At 42.0% G+C, this 26,833-nt stretch overlaps 1 protein-coding gene across 5 annotated transcripts in view; it reads left to right on the top strand.

Moving 5' to 3' along the window:
* Window positions 1–26,833, top strand: part of rad54l2 (RAD54 like 2) — a 118,186-nt gene that overhangs the window by 44,988 nt on the left and 46,365 nt on the right. For all 5 annotated transcript variants that reach the window (XM_048606531.1, XM_048606527.1, XM_048606528.1 and 2 more), the window contains one exon: window positions 24,002–24,173. In XM_048606531.1, the coding sequence (XP_048462488.1) occupies window positions 24,002–24,173 (172 nt within the window). The remainder of the gene's footprint in view (window positions 1–24,001; window positions 24,174–26,833) is intronic.

The following is a 26,833-nucleotide window of genomic DNA, read 5'->3' as shown; positions in this document are numbered from 1 at the left end:
GGAGGCTGAGTGGTGGTGATAGATGGACACTAGTGGTAGGTACGACCTGGTTGGTCGATGGAGGGATGAATCTGGTTGGTGGCTGGAAGGGAGGTGGAGGAGCTGGAAGGGGAGGCAGCAGATGGGTGACAAGGTTGCTTGAAATTGGAGAACTCGGTGTTGAGTCCTCTGGGCTGTAGGGTGCCCAGGTGGAAGATAAGGTGTTCTTCAAATTTGCGTTCCAAGTCACTGCGATGCTGGAGGAAGCAGAGGACGGACATGTCGGAGGGGGAGTGGGACGGGGAATCGAAATGGGCGGTGACCGGGAGGTTAGGTTGGCTGTTGCAGGCCAGGTGGAGATGTTCAGTGAAACGGTCACCTAGTCTACGTTTGGTCTCACCGACATAGAGAAGACCACATCGGGAGCACCGGGGATGCAATAGACTAGGTTGGAGAAGATGCAGGTGAAGCTCTGTCTCACCTGGAAGGACTGTTTAGGGCCCTGGATGGAGGTGAAGTGTGCGCAGATGTTGCATCTTTTACAGTTACAGGGGAAGGTACCGCGTGGGTTGGAGTGTTTGGTGAGGAGTGTGGCGAAGGGAATGGTCCTTGTGGAAGGCAGATAGGGGTGGGGAGTGGAAGATGTTCTGGTGGTGGGGCGTAATTGGAGTTGGCAGAAGTGTTTGAAGATGATACATTGGATGCAGAGGCTGGTGAGGTGGAAAGGGAGGACAAGGGGGATTCTATTTATTATGTTTGGAGGGGGTGGTGGTGGTTAAGAGCTGTGGAGTGGGGAATGGAGAAGGTGCGGTGGAGGGCTGTCTCTATGACAGGGGGAGGAAAGAGCGTTATTTGAAAAAGGCGTACATCCGAGATACTTAGGAGTGGAACGTCTCCTCGTCAGAGCAGATGCTACCCAGACAGAGGAATTGGAAATATGGGATGGAGTATTTGCAGTATACAGGGTGGAAGCAGGTGTAGTCTAGGTAGCTACGGGAGTCTGTGGGTTTATAATAAATGTCGGTATGTAAGCTGTTGCCAGAAATGGGAGTGGAGAGGTCAAGAAAAGGGAGGGAGATGTCGGAGATAGACTTGTCATGACTTTGGTAATCGGGCTCACTACACTCTCCCACCCTGTCTCCCACTCTCTGTTTTAGCACCCCCAACCCTTGAATTCTTGACAACTCGACAGGGTAGACACTATACAGATCGATCTACTCTTGAGGTGTCTGGAACTAGGCGAGGTTTCAAAACACTGATTTAGGTTAAGGTTTACATGAGAGGGGATTGCGGAATATATTAAAGAGAAAGACAAAGCAGTGTTGTAGAATGATGATATGGATACTGTTAACTAGTGCGTGACAAGAAGGGACAGAGCATACAAACCTGAATGTACCCAGCAAATAAGGGATGAGGAGGGAAATATCTTAGTGTCGGAATTAAAGACTCCGTATTTATAACAGGACGGATGAATTGATATCTCGGGTAGAAATCCATGAGTATGATGACCATTCCAGAGACATTGATTGCAAAGTTATCACAGCTGTGATATAAATATTCAAATATATTTGACATTTTGGGAGGGCAGTAAGTAAGGAATAGCACATGGCACGGCTCTGTTAATAAAGCGATCAGTGCAATAGTGAGAAATAATCTTGGTTCAGAGGATCAAAATGTAGAAACAGTTTGAATTGAGATTAGAATTGATCAAGGAAATAATTCATTGCTGGCAGCATTTATTGGCCCCTTCACAGTAGCTTTATTGTAGGACAGTGTGGAAATCAAGAAATAATGAGAAATTGTAAGGGTGGTACTGCAATATTGGGGAAGTTTTTAAACTTTTTATTGACTTGTCAAAATCAGCATGGAGACTGAGTTTATAATATATTTTGGGCAGTTTCTTGGAACAATATGCTCTAGAACCAATAATGAAATATTTGGTAATGTGTAATGAAACAGGATTCATTAATGATTTCATAGTAAATGATCCAAAAGGGAAGAATTATAATATCATCATAGAATTTCACATGCAGTTTGAGGCTAAGAAATTTGAGTCAAAACTGATGTCCTTGCCCTTGTTTTATTTATTAATTTTATGAAAACATGATTGGCTAAAGTGGAATGGGAAAATGGGTTAAAACATGAAACAGTTCAGGAGCAGTGGCAAGCATTCAAAAAGATATGTCGTAACCTTCAACTAAGATGTATTCCATTGAACAAGATTGACTTTGAGAAGGATGTGCTAATCATGGCTAAGCAAGGAAGATAGCAAATCGAAAGAAAAAATGTGCAATGTTGCAAAGGTGGTGAAAATTTTAGCAACCGACAAATAATGACTAAAAGAATAAGAGGGAGAAGTTGGGGCATGAGAGAAATATGAAACATCAAGCTTTTGCAAATATGTAGCAAAGGAGTAGCTAAAGTAAGCATTGGTTCCTTTGAGGGTAAAACGAAGGAATTGATGATGGGACATAAAGAAATGTCAGAGACTTTAAATGAGTATTTTATATCTGACTTCACATTAGAAGATACAGAAAGCATCACAAGGATAATCATAAATGAAGAGACAAAGGGAATGAGAGTAAACAACTGTAATTGAAGAAAAATGTACCAGAAATTTTAATAGAACTACAGGCTGGAAGTCCCCTCTACCTGATGGTTTGCAACCTTGGCTCGTAAAGGAAGTGGATAGAGCAGAGATAGTGAATGCATTAGTTGCAATATTCCAAATTCCTAGGTTCTGCAAATATCCCAGCAGAATGGAAAACTGCAAATATAATGCTACTATTCAAGAAAGCAAGGAAGCAGCAGGAAAGTAAAGATCAGTTAATTAACCATCTGTTATTGGGAAGATGCTAAATCCATTATTAAGGGGATAGTAGTTAGCATTTAGAAATCTGAATACAATCAAGCAGAACCAATGCAATCTTGAGTGAGAAGTCTTGTTGAACAATTTATTACAGTTCTTTGAGACTGTATCAAGCAGGGTAGATAAAGGGGAAACTGCAGAGGATTCATAAAAGGCATTTAATAATGTTCCACAGAAAAGTTTACTGAACAAAATTAGAGCTCGTTACATTGGGTATTCTATATTAGCATGAACAGGAGATTACTTTCTGCTAGTGAGCCAATATGTTGGGATAAATGGGTCATTTTCAGATTGGCTGTAACCAGTTAATTGCTGCTAGGGCCTTAGCTACTTACAATCTATATTAATGATCTGGATGAAGGACATAATATTATAGACAAATCTGATAACAGATAAATAGCTGGGATGAGAATGTAAAAAGTCTGTAAAGAGATGTAGATACATTTAATGAGGGGTAAAAATTTGGCATATATTTTCTCATTTATTATGAGGTTTTGGCAAGAAGAATAGAAAAGCAGAATATTATTTAAATGCTGCAGGATAGTGGAATCTGAATATCCTCTTGCAAGAATTGCAGAGAGTCAAGATGCTAGTACAAGTTATTAGGAGGGCAGATAGAACTTTTGCCTTTTATTGCAAGGGAGATAGTATAAAACAAGTCAGTCTTGTTATATATGGTTAACTTTTTTAACAACTTTTTAAAAAATCTTTATAAAATATACATTATCTAGCCACTATACAAAGATTCCCCCTGGAGTATTGTGTACAGTTTTGGTGTCCTTAGCTGAGGAGGGATGTACTTGCCTTCGGAAGCTGTTCAGAGAAGGTTCCCTGGGCTGATTGCTGGGATGAAGGGGTTGCCTTCTGCGGATGCATTGAATAAATTGGCCCTATACGCATTGGAGTTTAGCAAATTGAGAAAGTCTTTTTGAGAATATGAGAAATATTTTTTCTGAGGCTTGCTAGTGTTTGGAATTCTCACCACAAAACAGTCCAGACTGGTTCATCGTTTATGTCAGAGGCTGAGAGACTTTGAGTTAAAGGTTATAGATGTGGCAAGCAGCAGAGTTCAGTCCACATAAAATTATCCATGATTTTATTGAATGACTGTGTAGACTCAAGGGGCTGAATAGCCTGTTGCTGCTGCTATTTCTTGTGATCTCATATTTTTGCTTATAACGAAGGTTCTGAGCTATGCTGGACTGAACATGAGTTATTTTCCCAAGAAGTGAGTAAGATTCAAAACGATAGAGGTAGATAGGGAGTAGTTTCCTTTTCCAGTCTGTAATCTTTGAATTTGATCTTAGTGGGTTAACAAAACAAATCCAGAAAACAATTTTAAGAATGTGAAAGGAAACTTACCATTTTCAAATGTCTCCACTAATTCTGTACCCGCAGCCCAGAATAACAAGATGATAATGCACATAAAGAACAGGCGTAAGGCGTGTGAGCTGAGAAATCAATATACTTACATGTATTGAATGAGTAATGATGGAACAAGTTTGATGCCTTATTCCTTCTCCTAAGTCTGTTAGAAGATAATGGATTATTGTTAGAGTCCTGGATCTGCTGGTGAAACTTTCCATTGCCATTTCGAGGATTTCAGCAAATTTTAATGATGGTCTTGTAGAATTCTGTTCATTTTTCTGTTTCATTCACCTGAACTGCAGAGTATGCCACAATACAATTCTTGATTCCAACTTTCTGTGCTTGGTTTCATCTTGATGGTTTATTCTGTTGACTACAAGATGAGATACTTGTAGCTTATTTGTTTTGTATTGAAAGTTTTACCAGAGCAAGAAGCAATTTGATACCAGCCACAACCAGTAAGAAAGCACCATAAAAGATGCGTATCTGCACCTTGATTAGACGCAACTTATAACTTCAGGAGTCTGATTTCAAAAATTTGAGTTTGTAACGTTTTAGGTGTGACAGATTGAAGAGCAATGAACCTGAACCAGTGAAGGCCTACTTCCTCTAATTCACTTCTATGTTCAAATTTCTTTAATCAGCAATTTTTTTACATTTTAAGAAATTTTACGCAGTTTTTGAACAGTATGTTTCCATTGGATAATTTTTTTTGGTGGTAAATGTTAATTCAATTGATCCTGGGGTATTGTCCTGTCTGTAGGATGTGTGTTCAGGTAAGTGGGAGCTACTAATTAATCACTGATCACTTTGTAATAGGAATGCCTGAAACACTAAACTAAAACAGTCTTGATTCTTGGGATTGTACCATCAAATAGACCTGAAGGATAAATTGACTTGAGTCATTAGAATGAGGTTGGAGCAGGCTTAACTTGTCTGCTGTTTGTTTCTTAAGAGTTTTCAGTTGTGTAGCATACAAAAGATTCAGTATTCTGGTATAAGTTTCCAGTTGTACGTATTTGACATTGAAACGCATCTTTATATTGATGTGCCTATCAGCAGCAGGTGCTCTGTGTTCTCAGCAGTCTTATCAAATGACTAGATGAGTGTATTGTACATAATGTTAGCCACTAGCCACATGTGGCTAATTGGGAATCTAGATATACTTGATTACAGTTTTGCTGCTTAACTGAGAAATGAGTAATAGGTATCACTATTAGCTTTGCTCTCAGTGCTCTGCGTTTGCATGGGTACCTTCATCTTTTATGTTTTTATTGGTGAAATGCTAGAATAAAAGCAGAATATGCAAGTGCTTTTGGTTGTTAACACTAGTAATAACATTGGACTTTAATGTGGAGGCATTGGTCTTGTTTTATGGAGAGGAGAGTTGTCATCTAGTACAAACAAACCCAGCCAATAATGAGAGAGAGACAATACAGTGTGAATCTGGAGGCATGTAGGCCAGGCAGCATCAGAGGAGCAGGCCAGTTGACATTTCACATTGGGACCCTCCTTCAGAAATGGGAGGGGGAAGGGAGCAGGAAATAAATAGAGAGGAGAGGTGGGGCTGGGGAAGGTATGTGGGATGGTGTTAGGTGAGTGCAGGTAGGGAGTGGTGGGGATTGGTCAGTGGGATGGGTGGGGCAGATAGGTGGGAGAGAAGATGGACAGATTGTGTCAGGTCATGGAGGCATGGATGAGAGGGAGGGTTGGACATGAGATGAGGCCGGGGTTGGGGAGATTTTAAAACTGGTGAATTCCGTGTTTAGGTCATCTGGCTGTAGGCACCCGAGGCGAAATATGAGGTGCTGCTCCTTCAGTTTGCGGGTGGCATCATTGTGACACAGGAGGAGGCCCGGGATGGGCATGTCACCCGGAGAATGGGACAGGGAGTTAAAATGGTTCACGACCAGAAGGTGTTGTCATTTGTTGTGTACAGAGCACAGATGCTGTACAAAATGGTCTCCGAGTCTATGCTTGGTCTCACTGTTGTAGAGGAGGCCACATCGGGAGCAGTGGATAAAGTAGACCAAGTTGATGATATACAGGTGAACCCCTGTCTGATATGAAAGATTTGTTTTGGGCCTCAGATGGAGGTGACGGGGGAGGTGTAGCACTTCCTGCGGTTGCAGGGAAAGATGCCGAGGATGGTGGGGTTGGTGGGGCTAGTGGGTAGTGTGGAGTGGACGAGGGAGTTGTGGAGAGAGTGGTCCCTACAAAAGGCAGGGGTTGGGGAGGGAAATATCTCTTTGGTTGTGAGGTCGGATTGTAGGTAAGTGGCAAAGTGGCAGAGAATGATATGCTGGACATGGAGGCTGGTGGGGTGATACATGAGGACAAGGGGGATTCTGTCTTTATTTTTGTTGGGGGGAGGGGGTGTGAGGGAAACGCAAGAAATGCGGTTGAGGGCATTTTCAATCACCAGAGGGAGAATATTACGGTCCTTGAAATAGGAGGACGTCTCAGATGTGTGGAAGTGGAACACTCCATCTTAGGAGCAGACTCGATTGAGGAGGAGGAATTGGGAGTAGGGGATCACATTCTTGCAGGAGGGTGGATGAGAGAAGGTGCAGTCCAGTTGGCTGTGGGAGTTGGTGGGCTTGAAATAGATGTCAGTTTCGAGGTGTTCACCAGAGATGGAGACTGAGAGGGAGGTATTGGAGATGGTCCACGTGAGTTTGAGATTGGGTTGAAAGGTGTTAGTAAAGTTGATGAACTGTTCAAGCTCCTTGTGGAATGTAGTGGAGGAAGAGGTGGGGGTTAGTGCCAGTGTAACAGCGGAAGAGGGACTGTTCCATGTAGTCTATGAAGAGGCAGGCTTAGCTTGGGTCAATGTGCGTACCCATGGCTACCCCCTTAGTCCATGGGAAGTGGGAGGAGATAAAGGAAAAGTTGTTAAATCAGTTTGGAATTTATAGTATTTGTAACATTTAAAGTAATACTAATTTGCTGTAAGAGACAAGTAGTACCCAACTCTGTTCTGAATAGAGGGGAGACAAATGTTGAAAGAAAGAGATGTCAGGGTGGTTGACAGAAATGGGAAGTGGGTTTGGTGCTTCTAGGAATGGTGCAGGCAGCAATATAAACATGATGAGAAAAGTGCAAGGAAGGTGTTGGTGGAGTCGTATGGAACTAGGGAGAAGGGAGAGTGTTTGGGTCTCTGGAAATGTGTGCATACACATGTTTGGGTCTGAGAGAGTATGGGTATCTACATGGCTGTAGGCAGGATGGGAGTGTATGGTGCTGAGAGGAATGACATGATCTGTGGATTGGTAATGTTTTCTCTGCAAGTCAACATTTTCAGCAGTTGCTTTGTTAAAGACTAAGTGTCCCCTGTAACTGCTAGACAAAAACCTTAATGCACTAAAATCTACTATCTGGTAAAATCGTACCAGAGTTGAGCAGTGATGATGCCAAAACCTGAAAGAAAAAGATTGCAAAGCTTTCTGAAAAGTTGAAAAGTGGTGTACGTTCGTCCTGTAAGTATGTACTCGGTTGCAGTACGTTGTTATATTGAGTGATTTTTCTACCAAGGTTACAATGCACGTAGCTACAATGGTGTAATTGTGGTGCTATCAACATTGGGGCTTGATGGGTCTTAACACTTCAAGGTCAGTGGATCTAAGGGAGATTTATTCAGATGTGTGTTACATTTGAGTTGAATCCTATTCTAGCTTTACACCACGTGCACTTTTCAGAAGGAGTGATGAATGTTGTTAAAGTGTGATAACCTTGACTGATCACAAAATCTTAGTTCTGCCCAGCAGCACCGAAGCCAGCATTAATATTCTATCATGTGATGAGCTAGCTCAGTGCAATCTGTTGAATCAACACTGCATCAAGCAGTTCATTTACCAAGTGAAACTTCAGAGTGGCTTTGATCATTGAGTTAGTTTTAATATGCCACAGATTAGCTTCACTTCAATTTGTAGTGTTTCCTTTCATTTGAATCCCGTTTTAATAATCACTGACATTCCACACTGCCAGTTTGTGTCTCATGAAGTTGCAGATAAAGGAAGAGGGCAAGAACATAAAACAAGGATTGCGACCAAGATGGAAGTACAAAACCAGACGCAGAGAACACCTGATTTTATCAAATGGGAATAGAGATGTTAGTAAAGAAAAAATCCTTGCTTTCACTGATGCTACAGGTATTTTGACTGCATAAGTGGTGAGACCATAAGAACTAGGAACAGGAATAGGTCGTTCAGACCCTTGAGCTCACCATTTGTTCGGATCGTGGCTGATCCAAAATTCCGGCTTTCCTGCCCTTTCCCCATAACCCTTGGTCCCCCTACTGATCAACAATCTACTTATCTCTGCCTTAAATATACACAAGAATTCTACTCCCAAAGCTCTGTGGCAAGGAGTTCCATGATGCTCAATCCTCAAGAGAAATTCTTCCTCATCTCAGTCATAAATTGGCACCCTTAATTCTGAGACTTTGCCCTCTGATTCTAGACTCTTCTGTGAGCGGAAATGTCCTCGCATCATTTACCCTGTGAATGCCTTTTAAGAATCCTATATATTTCGATGAGATCACTTCTCATTCTTCTGAATTCCAGTGAGTAGTGTCCCAACCTGTTTAACCTTTGCTCATGACAATCTGTCCTTCCCATGGATCATCCTAATGAGAGATAGTAGGAACTGCAGATGCTGGAGAATCCGAGACAACAAGGTGCAGGGCTGGATGAACACAGCAGGCCAAGCAGCATCATAGGAGCCTGTCTCTGTGGCGCAATCGGTTAGCGCGCTCAGCTGTTAACCGAAAGGTTGGTGGTTTGCGCCCACCCAGGGACGAAGGCCTCCTCCCCCTTTTCTGATGAAGGGTCTAGGCCCGAAACGTCAGCCTTTCTGCTCCTATGATGCTGCTTGGCCTGCTGTGTTCATCCCGCCCTGCACCTTGTTGTCTCCGATCATCCTCATGAACCTTCTTTGAACTGCCTCCAATGAACTAATATCTTCTCTTTAAGGGGACTAAAATTGTGTGCAGTATTCCAGATGTGGTCTCGCTAGCATCTTGTACAGGTGCAGTAAGACTTCCCTACTCCTGTACTCCAACCCCCTTGATATAAGGGCCAACACTCCTATTCTGTTCTATCAGTGAGTAGGTATAGGTTTGCACCTGGGCAAGTTTGACTTCAGTGGCAAGTGGGCGGCAAGTTCAAAGAATTTGGATATTTTGACTAAAAGTTGGGATAGAATTATGCCCATGATACAATAAACACAATATATTTTTTGGTCAAAGGTTGAAGTGCGACTTTTGCACTGGAGTGCCCTTTTCTCGAGTATTTATGCCTCTTATTTGTTTTCAAGATAATACACTTCAAAAGAGAATGGATAGGATGCAGAACTTACTGATTCCAATCAGCTTACATGGAACCGATGCATTTCCCTCACTTGTTTTGGCAGACTTGCTTTGCTTCTGTAGGCCTGTGAGTTGTGCGGTAATGTGGAAAACTCTGCCGTCTCATAGCTATCAGTGGACTGCTGTGACCTGTGTAATGTTGAGATACAATGTGTAGCTTGAAACAATAGGATAATAAGGTTTAGCATAGCTTGAAGCTACAAAATGACTCTCAACCTGAAAGCTTCTAGCAGTTTCTGTTGAATCAAGACCCCTGTCACTGGGTGAGGTTCAGTCATTCTTGTCACATCTGTATAGGGAGATGGGGTGGTGAGTTGTGCTGAACTGCATGATCGTGCTCTTGGTTTTCCTTCCAGGCTATGCAGTTTTAGGGAGTTTTGGAGTTCTCTTTTCGCTTCTGGTCATTCCATCTTTAGGAGGGAGAAAAGAGACTTTTTTAAATGTGTAAGGCTGAGTCTTCTAAAGTGAGAAATGATAGTTATTCTGAGTTTTAAACCCTTGTCTACAAAGAAGATTGCATTACTGTAGTGGCCTTAAGCTATCAGAATGTTTGATGGCCAAGACCAGGACAGGTTACCTGGGATCGTCCATCAGATAACATGGCCCAGTGCGTGTAGGCTTCATTGCAAATCCTGTTTTGAAATGATGGAAACCTTCACAAGGGAGTATCAGCTAATGTGGAGGTGTAAGGTGTTTGGATTGCATGTCAAACACTTAGTCAGCTTTCCCGGATCCACATGCCAACCACAAAGACACTCATTTCCTTTAGAGTCAGGCTGGGCTGGAATTGAATGTTTTGTAGGAAGTGAAGTTACAGTCTTTGGGGAAAATATCACATTTATCACATTTGGGTACAGACTGTACATGCACAAAATTTGCAGTTGGAACAATGAAGTTTCTGGCAGGGAGCAATGTGAAAATAGCATTTTCTTGTCTGTGTAGCAGTCACTGGTACTCAGATTTTCACTTAGTCTACTATATAATGCAAATATAGGCTGGGTTAATGCATAGCAATAGAAAGTTATGATCTGTTGGTGCAAAGATTGTAAGGTTCTTTTGCTCAGCCAGAAAAGAGACGTGGCCAGGTGAGTCTTCCCAGAGCCACCTTGTGATGAACAATATTTGGCCAAAATGTAAAGTTGGTCATTTTGGAAGGGAGAATAAAATAATAATATTTTTTAAATGGATAAAAACTGCAGATAGTTGCAATATAAAGGGACTTGGGGGTTCTTGAGCATGAAACACAAAGCTACAGGAGGTAATCATAGTTTCACACAGCAAGATAACAGATCCTTCGGTCTAACTCAACCTCGCCAACCAGACATCTCAATCTGACCTAGTCCCGTTTGCCAGCATTTGGCCTAGATCCCTCTAAACCCATCCTATTCGTACACCCATCCAGATGCCTTTTAAATAATGTAATTGTACCTGCCTTCTCCACTTTCTGTGGCCGCTCGTTCCATACAAGCACCACTCTCTACATGAGAAAGAAACTCCAGGTCCTTTTTTAAATCTTTCCCCTTTGACCTATGTCCTCTAGTTTGGGACACCGCCACCCTAGGAAAAAGACCTTAGCTATTCACCCTATCCATGCCCCAAAAAGCTCTATAAGGTCACCCTCAGCCTCTGACGCTCCAGAGAAAAAAAGTCCCAGTCTATTCACCCTTTCACTATACCTCAAATCCTCCAGTCCCAGCAACATCCTTATAAATCTTTTCTGCGCCCTCTCAAGTTTAACAACATCTTTCTTACAGAAGGGCAACCAGAATTGTACACACTGTTCCAAAAATGACCTCACCAACGTCCTGTACAGCCACAACATGACATCCCAACTCCTATACTCAGTGTTATGACAAATGAAGGCAAGCATGCCAAATGCCACCTTCACCCTGTCTACCTGTGACTCCACTCGCAAGGAACTATGCACCTGCATCTCTAGGTTTCTTTGTTCGGCAACACTCCCTAGGACCTTACCATTAACTGCATAAATCTTGCCCTGGCTTGCCTTACCAAAATGCAACACCTCACATTTATCTAAATTGAACTCCATCTGCCACTCCTTGGCCAGTCTAATCAAGGTCCCGTTGTATTCTGAGATAATCTTCACTCTCTGCTACACCACCTGTTTTGGTATCATTCTACACACTTACTAACTGTACCTCCTATATTCACATCCAGACAATTTCTATAAATGACACAAAGCAGTGGACCCAGCACTGATCCTTGTGGCACACCACTGGTCACAGGCCTCCAGTCCAAAAAATAGCCCTCCACCACCACCCTCTGTCTCCTATCTTCAAGCCAATCTTGTATCCAATTGGCTAGCTGTCCCTGGATTCCATGTCTACCATACAGAACCTATCAAATGCTTTGCTGAAATCCATATAGACAACGTCTACTGTTCTGCCTTCATCAATCATCTTTGTCACCTCTTCAAAAAAACTCAATAAAGATAATGTGATGTGATTTCCCATGCGCAAAACCATGCTGACTATCCCTAATCAGTTCTTGCCTTTCCAGATACATCAGGAAGGTTAACAGAACGTTGCCCCTTATTTCAAGGAGGTTGATGTATAAGAGTAGTGAAGTCTTAGTGCAAGTGTACAAGGAGACCACATCTAGAATATTGAGAACTGCTTCGGTCCCCTCATTTAAGCAAAGATATTGTTTCATTGGATGCAGTTTAGAGAAGGTTCACTAGGAGGGTCCCTGGTATAGAGGGATTGTCTTACAAGCAAACACTAAATAGGTTGGGACTCTAGTCATTGAAGTTTACAAGAATGAAGCGTGATCTCAGGCTTAACAGGTAAACGCTGAGAGGACCTTACGGGATAATCTAGGACCAGAGGGCATAGTCCCAGAATAAAGGGTTGAGTATCTTTGGAACTTCTTGTAGCTCGCTCCTTGTGTATATTTAAGGCTGTGATAGATTCATGATCAATGGGGAGTCAAGGATTATGGAAAAGGGAAAGGAAAGTGCATGTGAGGAGTGTTGGATCAGTCATGATCCTGTTGAATGGAGGAGGTGGATTGGGACGCCAAATAGCCTATTCCTTTCCTTTTTTTTTAAGAGGGATAGTTTGGATGCCAACTGTTTGTCTAAGCCTTGGCACTTGGTCCTGTTTGGGGAGAGGTGGAGCAGCTAAGACCATTAGACTATAAAACATAGGAGCAGAAAGTAGGCCATTCGGCCCATCGAGTCTGCTCTGTCATTCAATCATGGCTGATAAGTTCCTCAACTCCATTCTCCTGCTATCTCCCCGTAACCCTTGATCCCCTTGATAACCAAGAACCTATCTATCTCGGTCTTAAATGTACTCAATGATCTGGCCTCCACAGCCTTCTATGCAGTGAATTCCATGGATTCACCACTCTCTGTCTGAAGAAGTTTCTCTTTATCTCCGTTCTAAAAGATCTTTACTCTATGGCTGTGCCCTCGGGTCCTAGTCTCCCCTACCAATGGAAGCATCTTCCCAACATCCACTCTGTCCAGGCCATTCAGTATTCTGTAAGTTTCAATTAGATCCCCCCTCATCCTTCTAAACTCCCATGAGTATAGTCCCAGAGTCCTCAAATGTTCCCCATACGTTAAGCTTTCCATTCCTGGGGCCATTCTCGTAAACCACCTCTGAACTGCTCCAAGGCCAGTACATCCATCCTGAGATATGGGGCCCAGGCCTGCACACAATACTCCAAATGTGGCCTGACCAGAGCCGTATAAAGCCTCAGGAGTACATCCCTGCTTTTTATATTCAAAGATACTCAACCCTTTATTCTGGGACTATGCCCTCTGGTCCTGGATTCTCCCGTAAGGTGAAACATCCTCTCAGCGTTTACCTGTTAAGCCTTGAATATAAAAAATGCCAACATTGCATTTGCCTTCCTGACTACTGACTCAGTCTGCAAGTTTACCTTGAGAGAATCCTGGACTAGAACTCCCAAGTCTCTTTGCACTTCAGACTTCTGAATTTTCTCCCCATTTAGAAAATAATCCATGCTTTTATTCTTCTTACCAAAGTGCATGACCTCACACTTTCCCACGTTGTATTTCATCTGTCACTTCTTTGCCTACTCTTCTAACCTGTCCAAATCTTTCTGCAGCCTACCCACCTCCTCAATACTGCATGTCCCTCCACCTATCTTTGAATCGTCTGCAAACTTAGCCAGAATGCTCACAGTTCCTTCATCTAGATCATTAATGTGTAAAGTGAAAAGTTGTGGTCCCAGCGCTGACCCTTGCGGAACACCACTTGTCACTGGCTCCCATCCTGAGAAAGACCCTTTTATCCCCACTCTCTGTTTTCTGCCAGAGAGTCAATCTTCTATCCATGCTAGCACCTTGCCTCTAACACCATGGGCCCTTATCTTACTCAGCAGCCTCCCATGTGGCACCTTGTCAAAGGTCTTCTTGAAGCCCAGGTGGATAACACCCATTGGCTGTCCTTGGTCTGCCCTCCTCGTTAATTCCTCAAAGAATTCTAGCAGATTTGTCAGGCATGACCTCCCCTTGATGAAACCATGCTGACTTTGCCCTACTTTACCATAGACTTTAAAATATTCAGAAATCTCATCCTTTACGATGGACTCAAATCTTACCCATGACCAAGGTTAGGCTAATGAGCCTATAATTTTCCATCTTTTGCCTTACTCCCTTTTTAAACAGGGATGTCACGTTAGCGATTTTCCAGTCCTCTGCGACCCTCCCTGACTCTAGCGATTCCTGAAAGATCACCACTAACGCTTCCACTGTCTCTTCAGCTATCTCCTTTAGAACTCTGGGGTGTAGTCCATCTGGTCCAGATGATTTATTCACCTTCAGGCCAATCAGTTTTACTAGCAGCTTATCCTTGGTGATGGCCACCATACTCAGCTCTGTCCCCTGACTGTCTTGAATTTTTGGGAGATTACTCATGTCTTCAGACGTGAAGTAATTATTCAGTTCCTCAGCCATTTCCTTGTTCCCCACTACTATCTCTCCGCAGTCATTTTCCAGTCGTCCAGTGTCCACTTTTGCTTCTCTTTTGCCCTTTATATATCTAAAGAAACTCTTACTGTCTTCATTTATATTACTGGCTTGCTTACCCTCATATTTAATCTTCTCCCTCCTTATTTCTTTTTTGGTTGCCCTCCGTTGGTCGTTGTAAGCTTCCCAGTCCTCTTGTTTCTCACTGCCCTTAGCCACACTATATGCTTTCTCCTTTGCTTGTATGCTATCCCTGACTTCCTTAGTCACCCATGGTTGCCTCATCCTCCCTGTACCATGCTGCTTTTTCCTAGGGATGAATTTTTGCAGCGTCTCCTGAATTACTCCCAGAAACTCCTGCCGTTGCTGTTCCACCGTCTTTCCTGCTAGGCTCCTCCTCTAGTCAGTTTTGCCCAGCTCCTCCCCTAATACCTCTGTAGTCGCCTTTATTCAGCTGTAATACCATTGCCTCTGATTCTGTCTTCTCCCCCTCAAACTGCAGAGTAAATTCTATCATCTTATGATCTCTGCCTCCTAAGGGTTCCTTTACCTTAAGCTCCCTTATCAAGTCTGCCTCATTGCACAACACTAAATCCAGCTTTGCCTGTTCCCTTGTGGGCTCCACCACGAGCTGCTCCAAAAAGCCATCTCGTAGACATTCCACAAACTCCTTTTCTTGCAATCCACTACCAACATGATTTTCCCAGTCCACCTGAGTATTGAAATCCCCCATGATCACTGTGACTTTGCCATTCTTACGCACCTTTTCTATCTCCTGGTGTATCTTGCGCCCCAGCTCCTGACTACTGTTTGGAGGCCTGTACACAACTCCAACTATGGTTTTTTTACCTTTCTGGTTCCTCAATTCTACCCACATAGATTCTACACCATCTGACCCCACTTTGTTTCTTCCTATTGATTTAATTTCATTGCTCACTAATAAGGCAACCCCACTCCCTCAGCCCACCTGCCTATCTTTTCGATAGGATGTATAACGTTGGATATTCAGTTCCATATCCTGATCCCCTTGCAGCCATGTCTTCGTGATGCCTACCACATCATACCTGCCAGTTTCAATCTGCACAACAAGCTCCTTATTCCTTATACTGCGTGCATTCAGATATAACACCTTCAGTCCTGTATTAACTGGAAGATAAAGCTCAGTAATGTGCATTTGCATGCAAACCCATTTTTAAAGCTTCCCCAGAAGAATGACTCAAACTTTAAATGATTTTGAAGCACTTCGAAGCAATATGTTCTTGTTACTCCTTTTAAGTACTGTCATTTGATTCTTGTACTCTTTTGAAGACTAACCTGCGATGATTGACATCCTTCTTGCTGAGCAGAACTTTTCTCTTCCACATATATAAAGCACCTTCAGTCACAGCTCTGAATTTGCTTCCCAGTGTCTTCTATTCGTGTATCACAGTATTCTCAAAGACACCATGACACCTACGCATTCAGTCTCCTGTCCTGATGTCAGAAAGGTTTATTCCTAGAATGACTGCACAAACAAGGTGACAAGTGTTTTAAAGCAAGCTGAGTTTAAAGCATGTATTTGCAGAGTATTAGCTTGCATACAATTGTAGTTAGTCTCTAACTCCCACCTGCACTGCAGCCAAAGTTCTCTCTAATTTCTTCCTGTTGTATTTGTCGTATTAAGAGAAGTGAACAGACCCTTTATTTTTTGCAGCTGTGCACGTGTGGTAACTTAGAGGGCTGACTTGATCTCTGCTTGCGTGGAAATTAATAGGTGGCTGCACAGCTCCATACTTTTTGGTAATGGTCATTCTAAGGTATCAGTTTGGGTCTCTTCTATATTCCCATGCTTCACCACTGGTAGCAATGCCTACAGCCACTTTCATTTACTAGTGCTTTCTACATAGAAAAATATTCTAACGTGCTTCACAGGGATGGTAGTATCAAAATGTGACTCTGGCTCACGAGATGTTGAGTGAGCAAAGATTTTGTCAGAGGCAGATTTTAAAGAGCCGTAAGATGAGATTGAGGGAGCTGGAAAGATTGAAGGAGGAGTTCAGGAGGTTGAGGGATAAGTTTGGCTAAAATTGGTTTTAGATAGATACTTGCTATACTTTGAATGTTGGACGCAGGAGATAAGGCTTGGGTAGTCTGAATGTTATGTAATGAATGTTAGAATGGAATGGGAGGAGAGATACAAAGAGATCAGTGCCAAATGTGAGTAGAGGGCACTCTACAAGATGCACAGGTGGGACAGTGCATGGCAACAGTTTTTTAAAAAATCCAGCAGATTGGGCTTGGAGTGGATAAATACGAGTACTGATTACATTTCTGTCGATGCAATTTGTATTCTGAAGGCTCAGACTTGGACTCAGGCCTGCTGGGTGTGACAATGAGTGCAGACTGAGTTTGGACTTGTTCCAGAGAATTTGCTTTTTCTTCCAGTTTTTTTTCCCTGTCCTATGCTGAAGGTGATAACCCTAGCTGTGTTAACTCTAGCATCCAATATACTCACCCAGCTGCTCATTCTTTGCAAGTTTCTGTAGAGAGGATTTAAGCTTGATATAGGCACAGCTTGATGTACATCGGTTGTCTTATGGATAATAATCAGGAGCTCCTAACCCAGTGGGTGGTGAGGTCGTTTAGTTCAAGATTCGCTAACTCATCACCTTAGATCTAACACAGGGACACAGAGCCACTTTGGTACTGCATTCAACCATTGAATGACCAAGTGAGCTTTTGATCCCTTGAATGTTTATATTAAACAAATAAACTTTGTCATGTCTTTCAAATGTCTGCTGACTTGGTGTTTATATGCCTTGTTAAGTGTTTTTCACTACTTTCAGGATCTCCCGAGAGTTAGAAGTTTGACTCTGCTGAAGGGACCATGACAACCAAATTGTGCACAGCAAGGTCCCACAAACAGCTTTGTAATATTGACCAAAAGATTTGTTTTTGCAATACAGGTTCAGCATTAAGTATTAGAAGGGACACTGGGAAAAGCTCTCCTTCTGAATAATGTCATGATAATTTACTAGGGCGGACTGGGGAAGTTTTTGCTTTAAAGCTCATTTCCAGTTGAGATTAAAGGAAAATAATTCAGATATGAAATAGTATGCTGTGCATGTCGTATGTATGGATTTCCCTTGCTAGAGCCCTCCTTATGTATGAATTGTTATGTAAGGTTCTTTGTTCAGTTGAGCTGTTAGTGCTCGCTTGAATTAACTGCAGCCTTTGAGTTCATGTGCTGGGGTTGCACTGCGCTGAGATCTCTTGTAGGTTTCAGCTAACACTTTGATGGAAGTTCAGCCAGTGGTTCTTTATAATGAGCAGTCCAATTACCTGCACTGAGGAAGAATCAAAGTAGCTGGCATCTACAAGAGTGACGGACTTGGCTGACAGATTAAGCAGCCTGTTCCTCTAGATAACACCCTGCATTTAACAAGTAAGCAACATTTTCTCGGTGTCTCCTTGCTGGCAACCAGGAAGTTACACTCGGTAGCAGTAGTTAAAATGAGCCTGAGCCAGGAGTAGTTTCTGATTGATGTTTACTCTGTGCCTGCAAGCAGTTTGTTTGCTTTTTGCTGAGTAATAGTTATGTAAGTTCGTAACAGCTGAGATGTGTTCACTTAAAATCGAATCTGGTGAGTCAAATCCAGTATCTTCAGATTGCTTTTCTAGTAAGGTTTGACAACTCTTGGATGGGGCATTCAAACTTTTATGAAGGATTTTCCTGTCGTATAATAGTATTAAATATTTGGCATGGTTTCTGACTTCCTGGCCTGATTCCTCTTCTGCAGTTTTTCTGGTGCTGTCCACCTTTCTTTGTTCGACTGTTTCAGAACTGAAGAAGTACTTAGAACCTCTCAAAATTATTTCAACAGTCATAAGACAACATGTCAAACACACTCATGTTTTATTATTTAAGGTTTGCTATGTCATTAAAAAAAATTGAAATTGTATAATTCCATTCATATCCTCAGGATGCCACAAATGGTTTTATAACCAATGCAGTACTTTTGTGAATCTGCTTATGTCATGAGTTGTTACGTCAATATTTAATGTAGGGAAACACTGCTCACAACAAGCACAAAAGTGGTATAAATAACCAGATGTTCTGCTTTTGTGATGAGGAATAAGTATTGCTTCAGGAGACTGAGAATGAAGCTCCCTAACAAAATAATGTAGTGTTAAATTGCTTTAACATATCAGAAAGCCTGCATCTCCTATAGTGGCACACTCCTTCTTCAGTATGGAATTGAAGTATTAGTCTGCATTATGTGTGTAAATCTCAAGCAGTTAGAATCGAACCCATGTCCTTCAGACTTATTGCAAGTTGTTGCCTTGCATAACATGTATTATTTGCTTCTCAGCAACAGAGAATATAGACTTTTGTGCAAGAACCCAGTCTGAATAAATTAATCATTTTCCTGAATGCATCTTCAGTTAGAATATAAACTTAGACCTTGGAATTTTTCTTACTAATGATGGATTTGTGAAGCTCCCATCTCTGTGACATGCCCTTTATCACAGTCACTTCTTACAAAATGCTTTCTCCATGATCTGCCTCTTTGCTGTATACTAAAACCATAAAGCACTGGAGCAGAAGTAGGCTATTCAATCCATCAATTCTGTTCTGCCATTCAGAGAGATCATGGCTGATGTGATAAATCTTCAACTCCACTTTATTGCCACAAGCCTTGATTTCCCTTACTGATTAAAAATAATCTGATAAGGCCTTGAGTATGCTTAACAACCTACCCCTACAGCCTTCTGCGGGAAAGAATTCCACAGATTGTCTACCTGCTGAGAGAAAAAAGACTCCGTCTCTTAAATGAGTGATCTCTTACTTTGAGATTATGCCCTCTGATCCTGGAGCTCCGAAAAGGGGAAGCAACCTCTGCAAATCTAGCCCGTCAACCCCCTAAGAATCCTTTATTTCAATAAGATCTCCTCTGTACTACTAACTCCAATGAGTACAAGCGCAATCTCTTCTCAAGGTAATTCCACCATACGGGGATCAGCCTAGTGAATGTTTTTGGACTGCCTGCAATGCCAGTGTATCTTTCCCTAAGTAAGGGAATCAAAACAGTTTGCAGTTCCAGGTGTGGTCTGACTAGTATATATTTTAGCAAGATCTCCCTATTTTTATACTTTATTCCCTTTGAAATAGGGATCAAAAGCCTTTTTCCTTCCCTATTATCAGATACCAGTTTTTTTTTTGTGGCTTGTGCAGTAGGACTCCTAAATCCCTCTCTGCTGCAGCTTTTTGCAGTCTTTCCCTATTTAAATAGTATTCACTGCTTCTATTCTTCCTGTCAAAGTTCGTAACCTCACATTTTTGACATTCATTAAAGCAAGGTTTTGCCCAGTCACTTAACCTGTTGAAATCCGTCTGTAGACTGTGTCATCTGTCATCCTCAGTAGTTGCCTTCCCATCTACTTTCATGGCATCCTCAAACTTGGCAAATAGTACATATCTTCTATCATCCACATCATAAGTATATATGATAAATAATTGTGACCCATTTACTGATCCCTGCGTCACTGCATTACTCATAGGTTGCCATCCTGAAAATGCTTGTTCGTGCTTATTCTACTCCTAACGTGATGGGGTCTACTAAGTGGTTTTATGTGCAGTACCTTATTGAACTTCTGTTGGAAATCCAAATATAACATTTTCTGGTTCTTCTTTATCTATCCTGCTTGTTACTGCCTCAAATAAATATCATTTTGGCAGGCATGATTTCCACTTCATTACGCCATGTTGACTGTGCTTGATTGCATTATGTACAGCAATTTTATTTTGTAAATTAATCAGCACCTATGGGACCAGGAATGTATCACTCGATCAAATTCCAGTTCATCAAGAAGTCCACATTATCCATGTAAAAACACGCACTAAGTAAGAAAAACATAATGCATGAGGTATACACATCACTGTTATACTTTATTACAACATTAATCAAATAATAATGCAATTTTGCCTTAAATAAAACTTACTGGCAGAGTGCTTTCTCATTCACATCCTAAACTGACTACTGTAACATCATGGAGATCATGATAATACAGTAAACTTCCGGTATTTGAAGTATGTAATTTTTGCTGGATTATCAAGGATGTCTTTCATAAGGTGCCGGTTAAAACTAAGTTTGCTATATTTCTAAATGCTGTGCTATTGCATCCTTTATAAAAGACTAATATTTTCCCAATGATAGATGTTAAGCTAACTGGTCTACAGTTATCTGTTTTGAATAAGTGTGTTGTGCTGTTAGTTTTCCAACCTTGTGGGACTTTCCAGAATCTAAGCATTCTTGGAAAATTACAGTCAGTGTGTCCCACCATCTCTGTAGCTACTCCTTAAAATCCTAGGGTGTGACTCACCTTTTTTACTTTTAATCCCATTAGTTTGCCTTGTATGTTTTCTCTAGTGATGGTAACTGTTTATTTCCTCATCCCCTCAACATTTGTTGGCCCTTAAACTTTCCCAATCCTCTGATTTTTGTTTAATACGATGTGGCAAAGACTAGCGGCAAATCAAAGGACTGCGGATGCTGGAAATCAGAAACACAAATTGCTGGAAAAACTCGGCAAATCTGGTAGTATCTGTTGAGAGAAAGCAGAGCCTTCGTTTCAGGTCCAGTGACCCTTCTTCAGAACTAATTGTAGCTATGAAAACATTGGTGTATATGCCAAAGAATAGGTGGGGGAGTAGGGGGAAGAAGTAACTGATAGATGGAGCCCAGAGAAAGAGCGAGAACAACAGTTGGGCAGGCAAAGCAATGGGTAAAAGTCAACCTAGGAGAATGAATAGCTGCTAAAGGAGACCATTTTTAGCTGACAGTTGGTTGTTTGTGGTAGCAGTCCATGTGATGGTAAGGCATGGTGTGTGGGGCTAGGGTAAGGACGTGGGAGACGGTGGATTGAAGGTATATCACTTGGATAGTGAGGAGGGAGAAAGTAAACGGGCAGTGTTACACCTGCCGATTGCATGGGAAGGTGCTGAGAGGAGTCTGGGAAGGTGTTGACGGTAGAGAAGTGCACCAAAGTGTCCTGGAGGGAATGGTCCCTGTGGAAGGCTGGCACGGGAGGGGATGGGAATATGTCTGGTGTTGGCATTCCACTGAAGGTGGTGGAAATGGCAGCTTATGATCCTTTGGATGTGGATGCTGGTGGGACGGTAGATGAAGACAAGGAGGACCCTATTGCCATTGTGAGAGGGAAGAGAGGAAATGAGGACCGAAGTGTGGGAGATGGGTTGAACGTGGCTGAGGGCCCTGTCGATCACTGTCGTGGGGAAATCCTGGGTTGAGGAAGAAGGTGGAGTTTTGAGGACGACCTTGTCAAAGGTTGGCATCATCAGAACAGATGCAGATGGAGGAACTGGGAGAACGTAATAGTCTTTTCAGGAAGCATGGTGTGAGGATATACAGTCAAGGTAATTGTGGGAGACGGTGGGTTTGTAGTGGATATTGGTAGCCTATCCCAGAAGTGGAAACAGGTGTCAGGGAAGGGAAGAACCAGATGGACCAGATGAAGGTGAGCATGGGGTGGAATTTGGAAGCAAAATTGATTAACGTTTCTAATTCTGGACTAGAGAGGGAAGGCCAAGGTGCATACAGATTTAAAGATCGATGTGACCTTTCAACTATGTGAAAATCTTGTGATTTTCCTGCCTCTGCACATAGTATTAAATTTGGAGCTCACTTCCTCAAAAAGTAATTGACATTTTCAAGCACAGGATCAAAGGTTGATAAATGAAGCTGAGGCACAGGTAGGTCATGATCTAATACGATGATAAAACAGGCTTGGGGTTTCTGAATGGCCTTCTCCGGTCCCTTTTGAGCACACTCGAAGGTGTGGGAGTTTTGACAAGATCAGAATCAGCTATTTTGCCTTGCTTTATTTTATGCTTTTGTTATAGACCGGATAAGAGACCCCCACCCCACCGGAGTACCTTAGAGAGATAGCCTAGACCCTAACTTGTATATAAATAAGGTGTTGTGTTCCAGATTTGATTGGTCCACCACTAAGCTTTATTTAAAACACATTTTATTCTTACAACGCAGTTAAAATACAATAAAAGGAAATTGGCATAACTTCTCTCTATTGAAATACTTAAGGTAATGTATTATTTAACCACTAATCATCAACTGTGCCAATAAAGGCAACATTCCATAAATCCACCCCCCTCCACCTCCCCTTGGCAAAGGCAATTCAGCAACACAGTTGTTATTCTCATGTGCTGTGTCTCTCCAATTGAGTAGGAAAAAGCACTGAAAGAAACATTCTGACCTTCTTGATTTTGTTTTTAAGAGGAAGCCTCTGTCTAAGACTTCACTCTAGCAGCAGCGAATGCAAGCTTTCAACTCCAGCAGCCAGCAAAAGTCGCCAACTAACTGAGAGCAAAAGCAAACTCCTTTTTGGGTCTGAGAAAGCCTCATGCTGCCCACTCATTCTTTTGACTTACCTTAAAAAGTACCTAGGGAGAATTCAAAGCTGTTTACCAACTGTCTCTCTGAAGAAGATATTTGGGCACCACTGTGACAACACTGTTCTGCAAGAGAAGCAGGAGAGAGCACATCTCTTAAAGGCATAATATTGTCACGCCTCCCACTAGTGCCCCCCCTCCCAACTAAAACAAAATCAATATACGAAGATAGCTTCATTTTCAAAGCCTTTAGTCTCTCACTATGATAATGTGGTGAAGGGGTCTTGTGGTGCAGTGGTAAAGTCTCTGCCTCTAAGCCAGAAGATCTATTGCTCAAGTCCTCCTTGCCGTGGAGGTGTGTAACAGCATGCTGTGTTGATTAAAAATAATTGTGGTGAACTCATTGTGGAGTACAGTATAAAGGTCAGCAGGCAACAAAATGGCTGTAAAAACCACATTCACATCAGCAATGACATTACTGAATAATGTAGAAGCTTGTAGGCCTACTCGGATTTCTTATTTTTTGCTTAAGTTTCCACCAATTTTTGTAATGTCAGCCAGTTTTAATACATTATTCTCACTCTCTCTTAATCTATGTTATCTAGATTGTAAATAAATAAGGCTCTATCCCTGACCCTGCAGCACTGAACTCGTTCCAGCCATCAACTTGAAGATGTCTCTTTGGTCTCTGTTCTTTGTTCCCTGTCTGTTAACGAATCCCCTACGCATTGCAAAATTTGTTACACCCAAGTCTCTCAGTTTCATATTAACATATTGCGTGGCCCCTTCTTAAATGTCTTTTGGAAATCCTCTCCTGCAATGTCTGTTGGTTCCCTTTTATCTGCCTTACTAGTTACACTAGCAGAATGATTTCAAGAGTGCATTCATGCCCAGTACATGACCAGTTTATCACTTGAATAAAGGATCATTTGTACTGTTGTTAAGATACTAAGTGTTGAAGTTATGGTTGAGCGATAAAAGGCTCGTAGCAACCTCGAAATTTTGCTGTGAGCACAAGTTCAACTCCTGTTCCTATTCTTTCAGATGAATCTGTGCCCACCCCTGTCAGCTCTGAGCATTCTTCACAGCCCGATGACAGGGGATGGAAATGCTCCACCTCAACTACCTCATCACAGAATGAAAGGAAGCAGTCTTGCTCAGAAAATGGCAAGAAGCAGAGGTCAACAAAGCCTGGCCACATGAGGAGAAACATCCGGTATGACAAGTTCTTCCTGTTTAAGTTCTGGGATAGAGTAGGCAATAATTTTGCATTGTGTGCACTGGCATTGATGCAGACTGCAGACCATATCATCACAGAACTGTTTGAAGCTAGCTGTGCAATCTGATATGATTGGCTTGTTCTGCTTTAAAGGACGTCCTAGTGCCAAGGGGAGTTGTTCAGCCTGTGGAAAAGGCCAGTTCAGAAGTTTGATACTGAAAGTGTAAACAACTGCCTAGATATTAGTATTCAGCTGTTACTTTTCGCTGTTTCCTGTGAAATGCACTGGTACAGAACAGTGGGTAAAATTTTCAACAGAATAACAGATACGCGAACCCATTACGCAAAGTAATGCAGGAAGATTCAATCTGAATTTTTACAGTATTACAACGTCTAAATAAAAAATGTCCAAAGTTTTTGAGAAGATTTGTAACTTGGGTTGTGGATGAGATTGTAGACTTGCTCGCCGAGCTGGTGTGTTTGATTGCAGACGTTTCGTCACCCTGATAGGTAACATCGTCAGTGCGCCTCTGGTGAAACGTTGGTGTTCTGTCCCGCTTGTTATTTATAATGCCTCTGTTTGCTCAGGTGGTTGGCATTACTTACGGTTCTGTTTTTCAGTCATTTGTATATCTAGCCCAGTTCAATGTGTTTGTTGATGAAGATCCAGTTTGAATGCCAGGCCTCTAGGAATTCCCTGGCATGTCTATGTTTGGCTCGTGCCATTATGGATGTGTTGTCCCAGTTGAATTTGTGTCCTCCATCAGTGTGTATTGAGACCTGTGAGAATTGGTTGTGTTTCTTGGTGGCTAGTTGGTGTTTGTGTATCCTTATTGTCAGTTTTCTTCCAGTTTGGCCTGTGTAATGTTTCTCACAGTCCTTGCATGGTATTTTGTATATTACGTTAGTTTTATTGGTTGTGGGTATGGGATCCTTTACGTCATCAGTAGCTGTCGCAGGGTGGTTTTTGGCGATTACTCAGACCCCTAGATATCAATATCACAAATACTCAGACCCCTAGATATCAATATCACAAACCAACAACCACCCTGCGACAGCTACTGACAAACATGAAGGATCCCATACCCACACCCAATAAAACCAACATAATATACAAAATACTATGCAAGGACTGTGACAAGCATTATATAGGCCAAACTGGAAGAAAACTGAGAATAAGGATACACTAACACTAACTAGCCACCAAGAGACACAACCAATTCTCACTGGTCTCAACACACACTGACGAAGAAGGGCACGAATTCAACTGGGTCAACACATCCACCATAGCACGAGCCAAACAGAGACATGCCAGGGAATATCTGGAGGCCTGGCATTCCAACTGGGACTCCATCAACAAACACGTTGAACTGGACCTAATGTTCAAGCCACTGAGAAACAGAACTGGAAGTAATGGCAACCACCCCAGCAAACCGAGGCATATAAATAACAAGTGGGACAGAACACCAACATTTCACCGGAGGTGCGGTGACAAAATATCTACAATCAAACACACCAGCACGGCGAGCAAGGCTACAACCTCAAAAAAATGTCTGTTCACCAGCATTAAGGTCCTTTACCTTGATAAACAACTAAAAATTGCAGCACAATTACAATGAACTGTCATCAGTATTGGTCACAGCTGAGCTTATTTTGTGTCTTCACTTAATTGTTCAGTTCCTGTCTGAGGTCTCAGTGGTTGTTTTATTCGAATAAATTGATTTTGTGTGAGGAATGAAGCAGCCATTGACTCTAGCTTTTAACATTAGCCCTATTTTTCCTTCCCTTTTCCCCAGACGAGATTCACCAATTCAGTGTCAGAGCTTGCTTCAAAGCTACAACATTCCTGGTCAATATGACGGAGTTACTCAGGAATTTTAACCAACACTGGAAAGTAAAGTTACCTTTGCTGTCCAATCCATTGAATAAGTGTATCAGTTTAGTTGCTAGTCTTGTGAAGCAAGTTGCCATCTAATGGCTATATCAATATAACATTCTTTATCATTCACTTTGTTCAGTGAAAAAGACAGTCAATGACGCTTACTGAAAATGCTACACAGCAGAAGTATCACATACAATCAGTGGCAATTTACGCAGAAACTGAATACAGACAAAGTAAAATTCGAAGTTGCAAAAATATCAACAGAATTAATGGAAGGTAGTGGTAATCTTAAGTATGATCCATTCACAAAAGGCTTATTTTCTGAGTAGGCTCGGTGAGTATGATATAATATTTGACCGGGGTGCTGAACCAGCACCTTATACGAATTGAGACCCATTTCAGTCACCTGGATAGTGATGGTTCAGAAACTCTATCTTATTTACTTAATTTTCTCAGCAGCCCGAGACTACCGGATGGTATTGTGGTGCATTGCTTACAGCCCATTTAGTCTCATGTCCTCTTAGTACCCTCCTTACTGCCTTCGAGATCGACTGATTAACTACAGCGGGAACAGTTATGCTTTTTGACATCTGAATGTTTTGAGTCAGTTCTGCTAACTTACTCCTAGGTGTTGTTTCTATTCATGACATGTGTAAGATATACCATTTGCTAGTTTGGAATAGTGACCCTGACAGAAGCAAGGTACAATTGAGTCATATAGACCTCAAGCCCATGGGTTGATTCTCACTTCAAATTCTTAATCATAACAGGCAGT

The sequence above is a fragment of the Rhincodon typus genome, chromosome 16 (assembly GCF_021869965.1).
Source record: "Rhincodon typus isolate 14 chromosome 16, sRhiTyp1.1, whole genome shotgun sequence".
Classification (NCBI taxonomy): domain Eukaryota; kingdom Metazoa; phylum Chordata; class Chondrichthyes; order Orectolobiformes; family Rhincodontidae; genus Rhincodon; species Rhincodon typus.
This window is presented reverse-complemented; position numbering and strand designations above follow the sequence as displayed.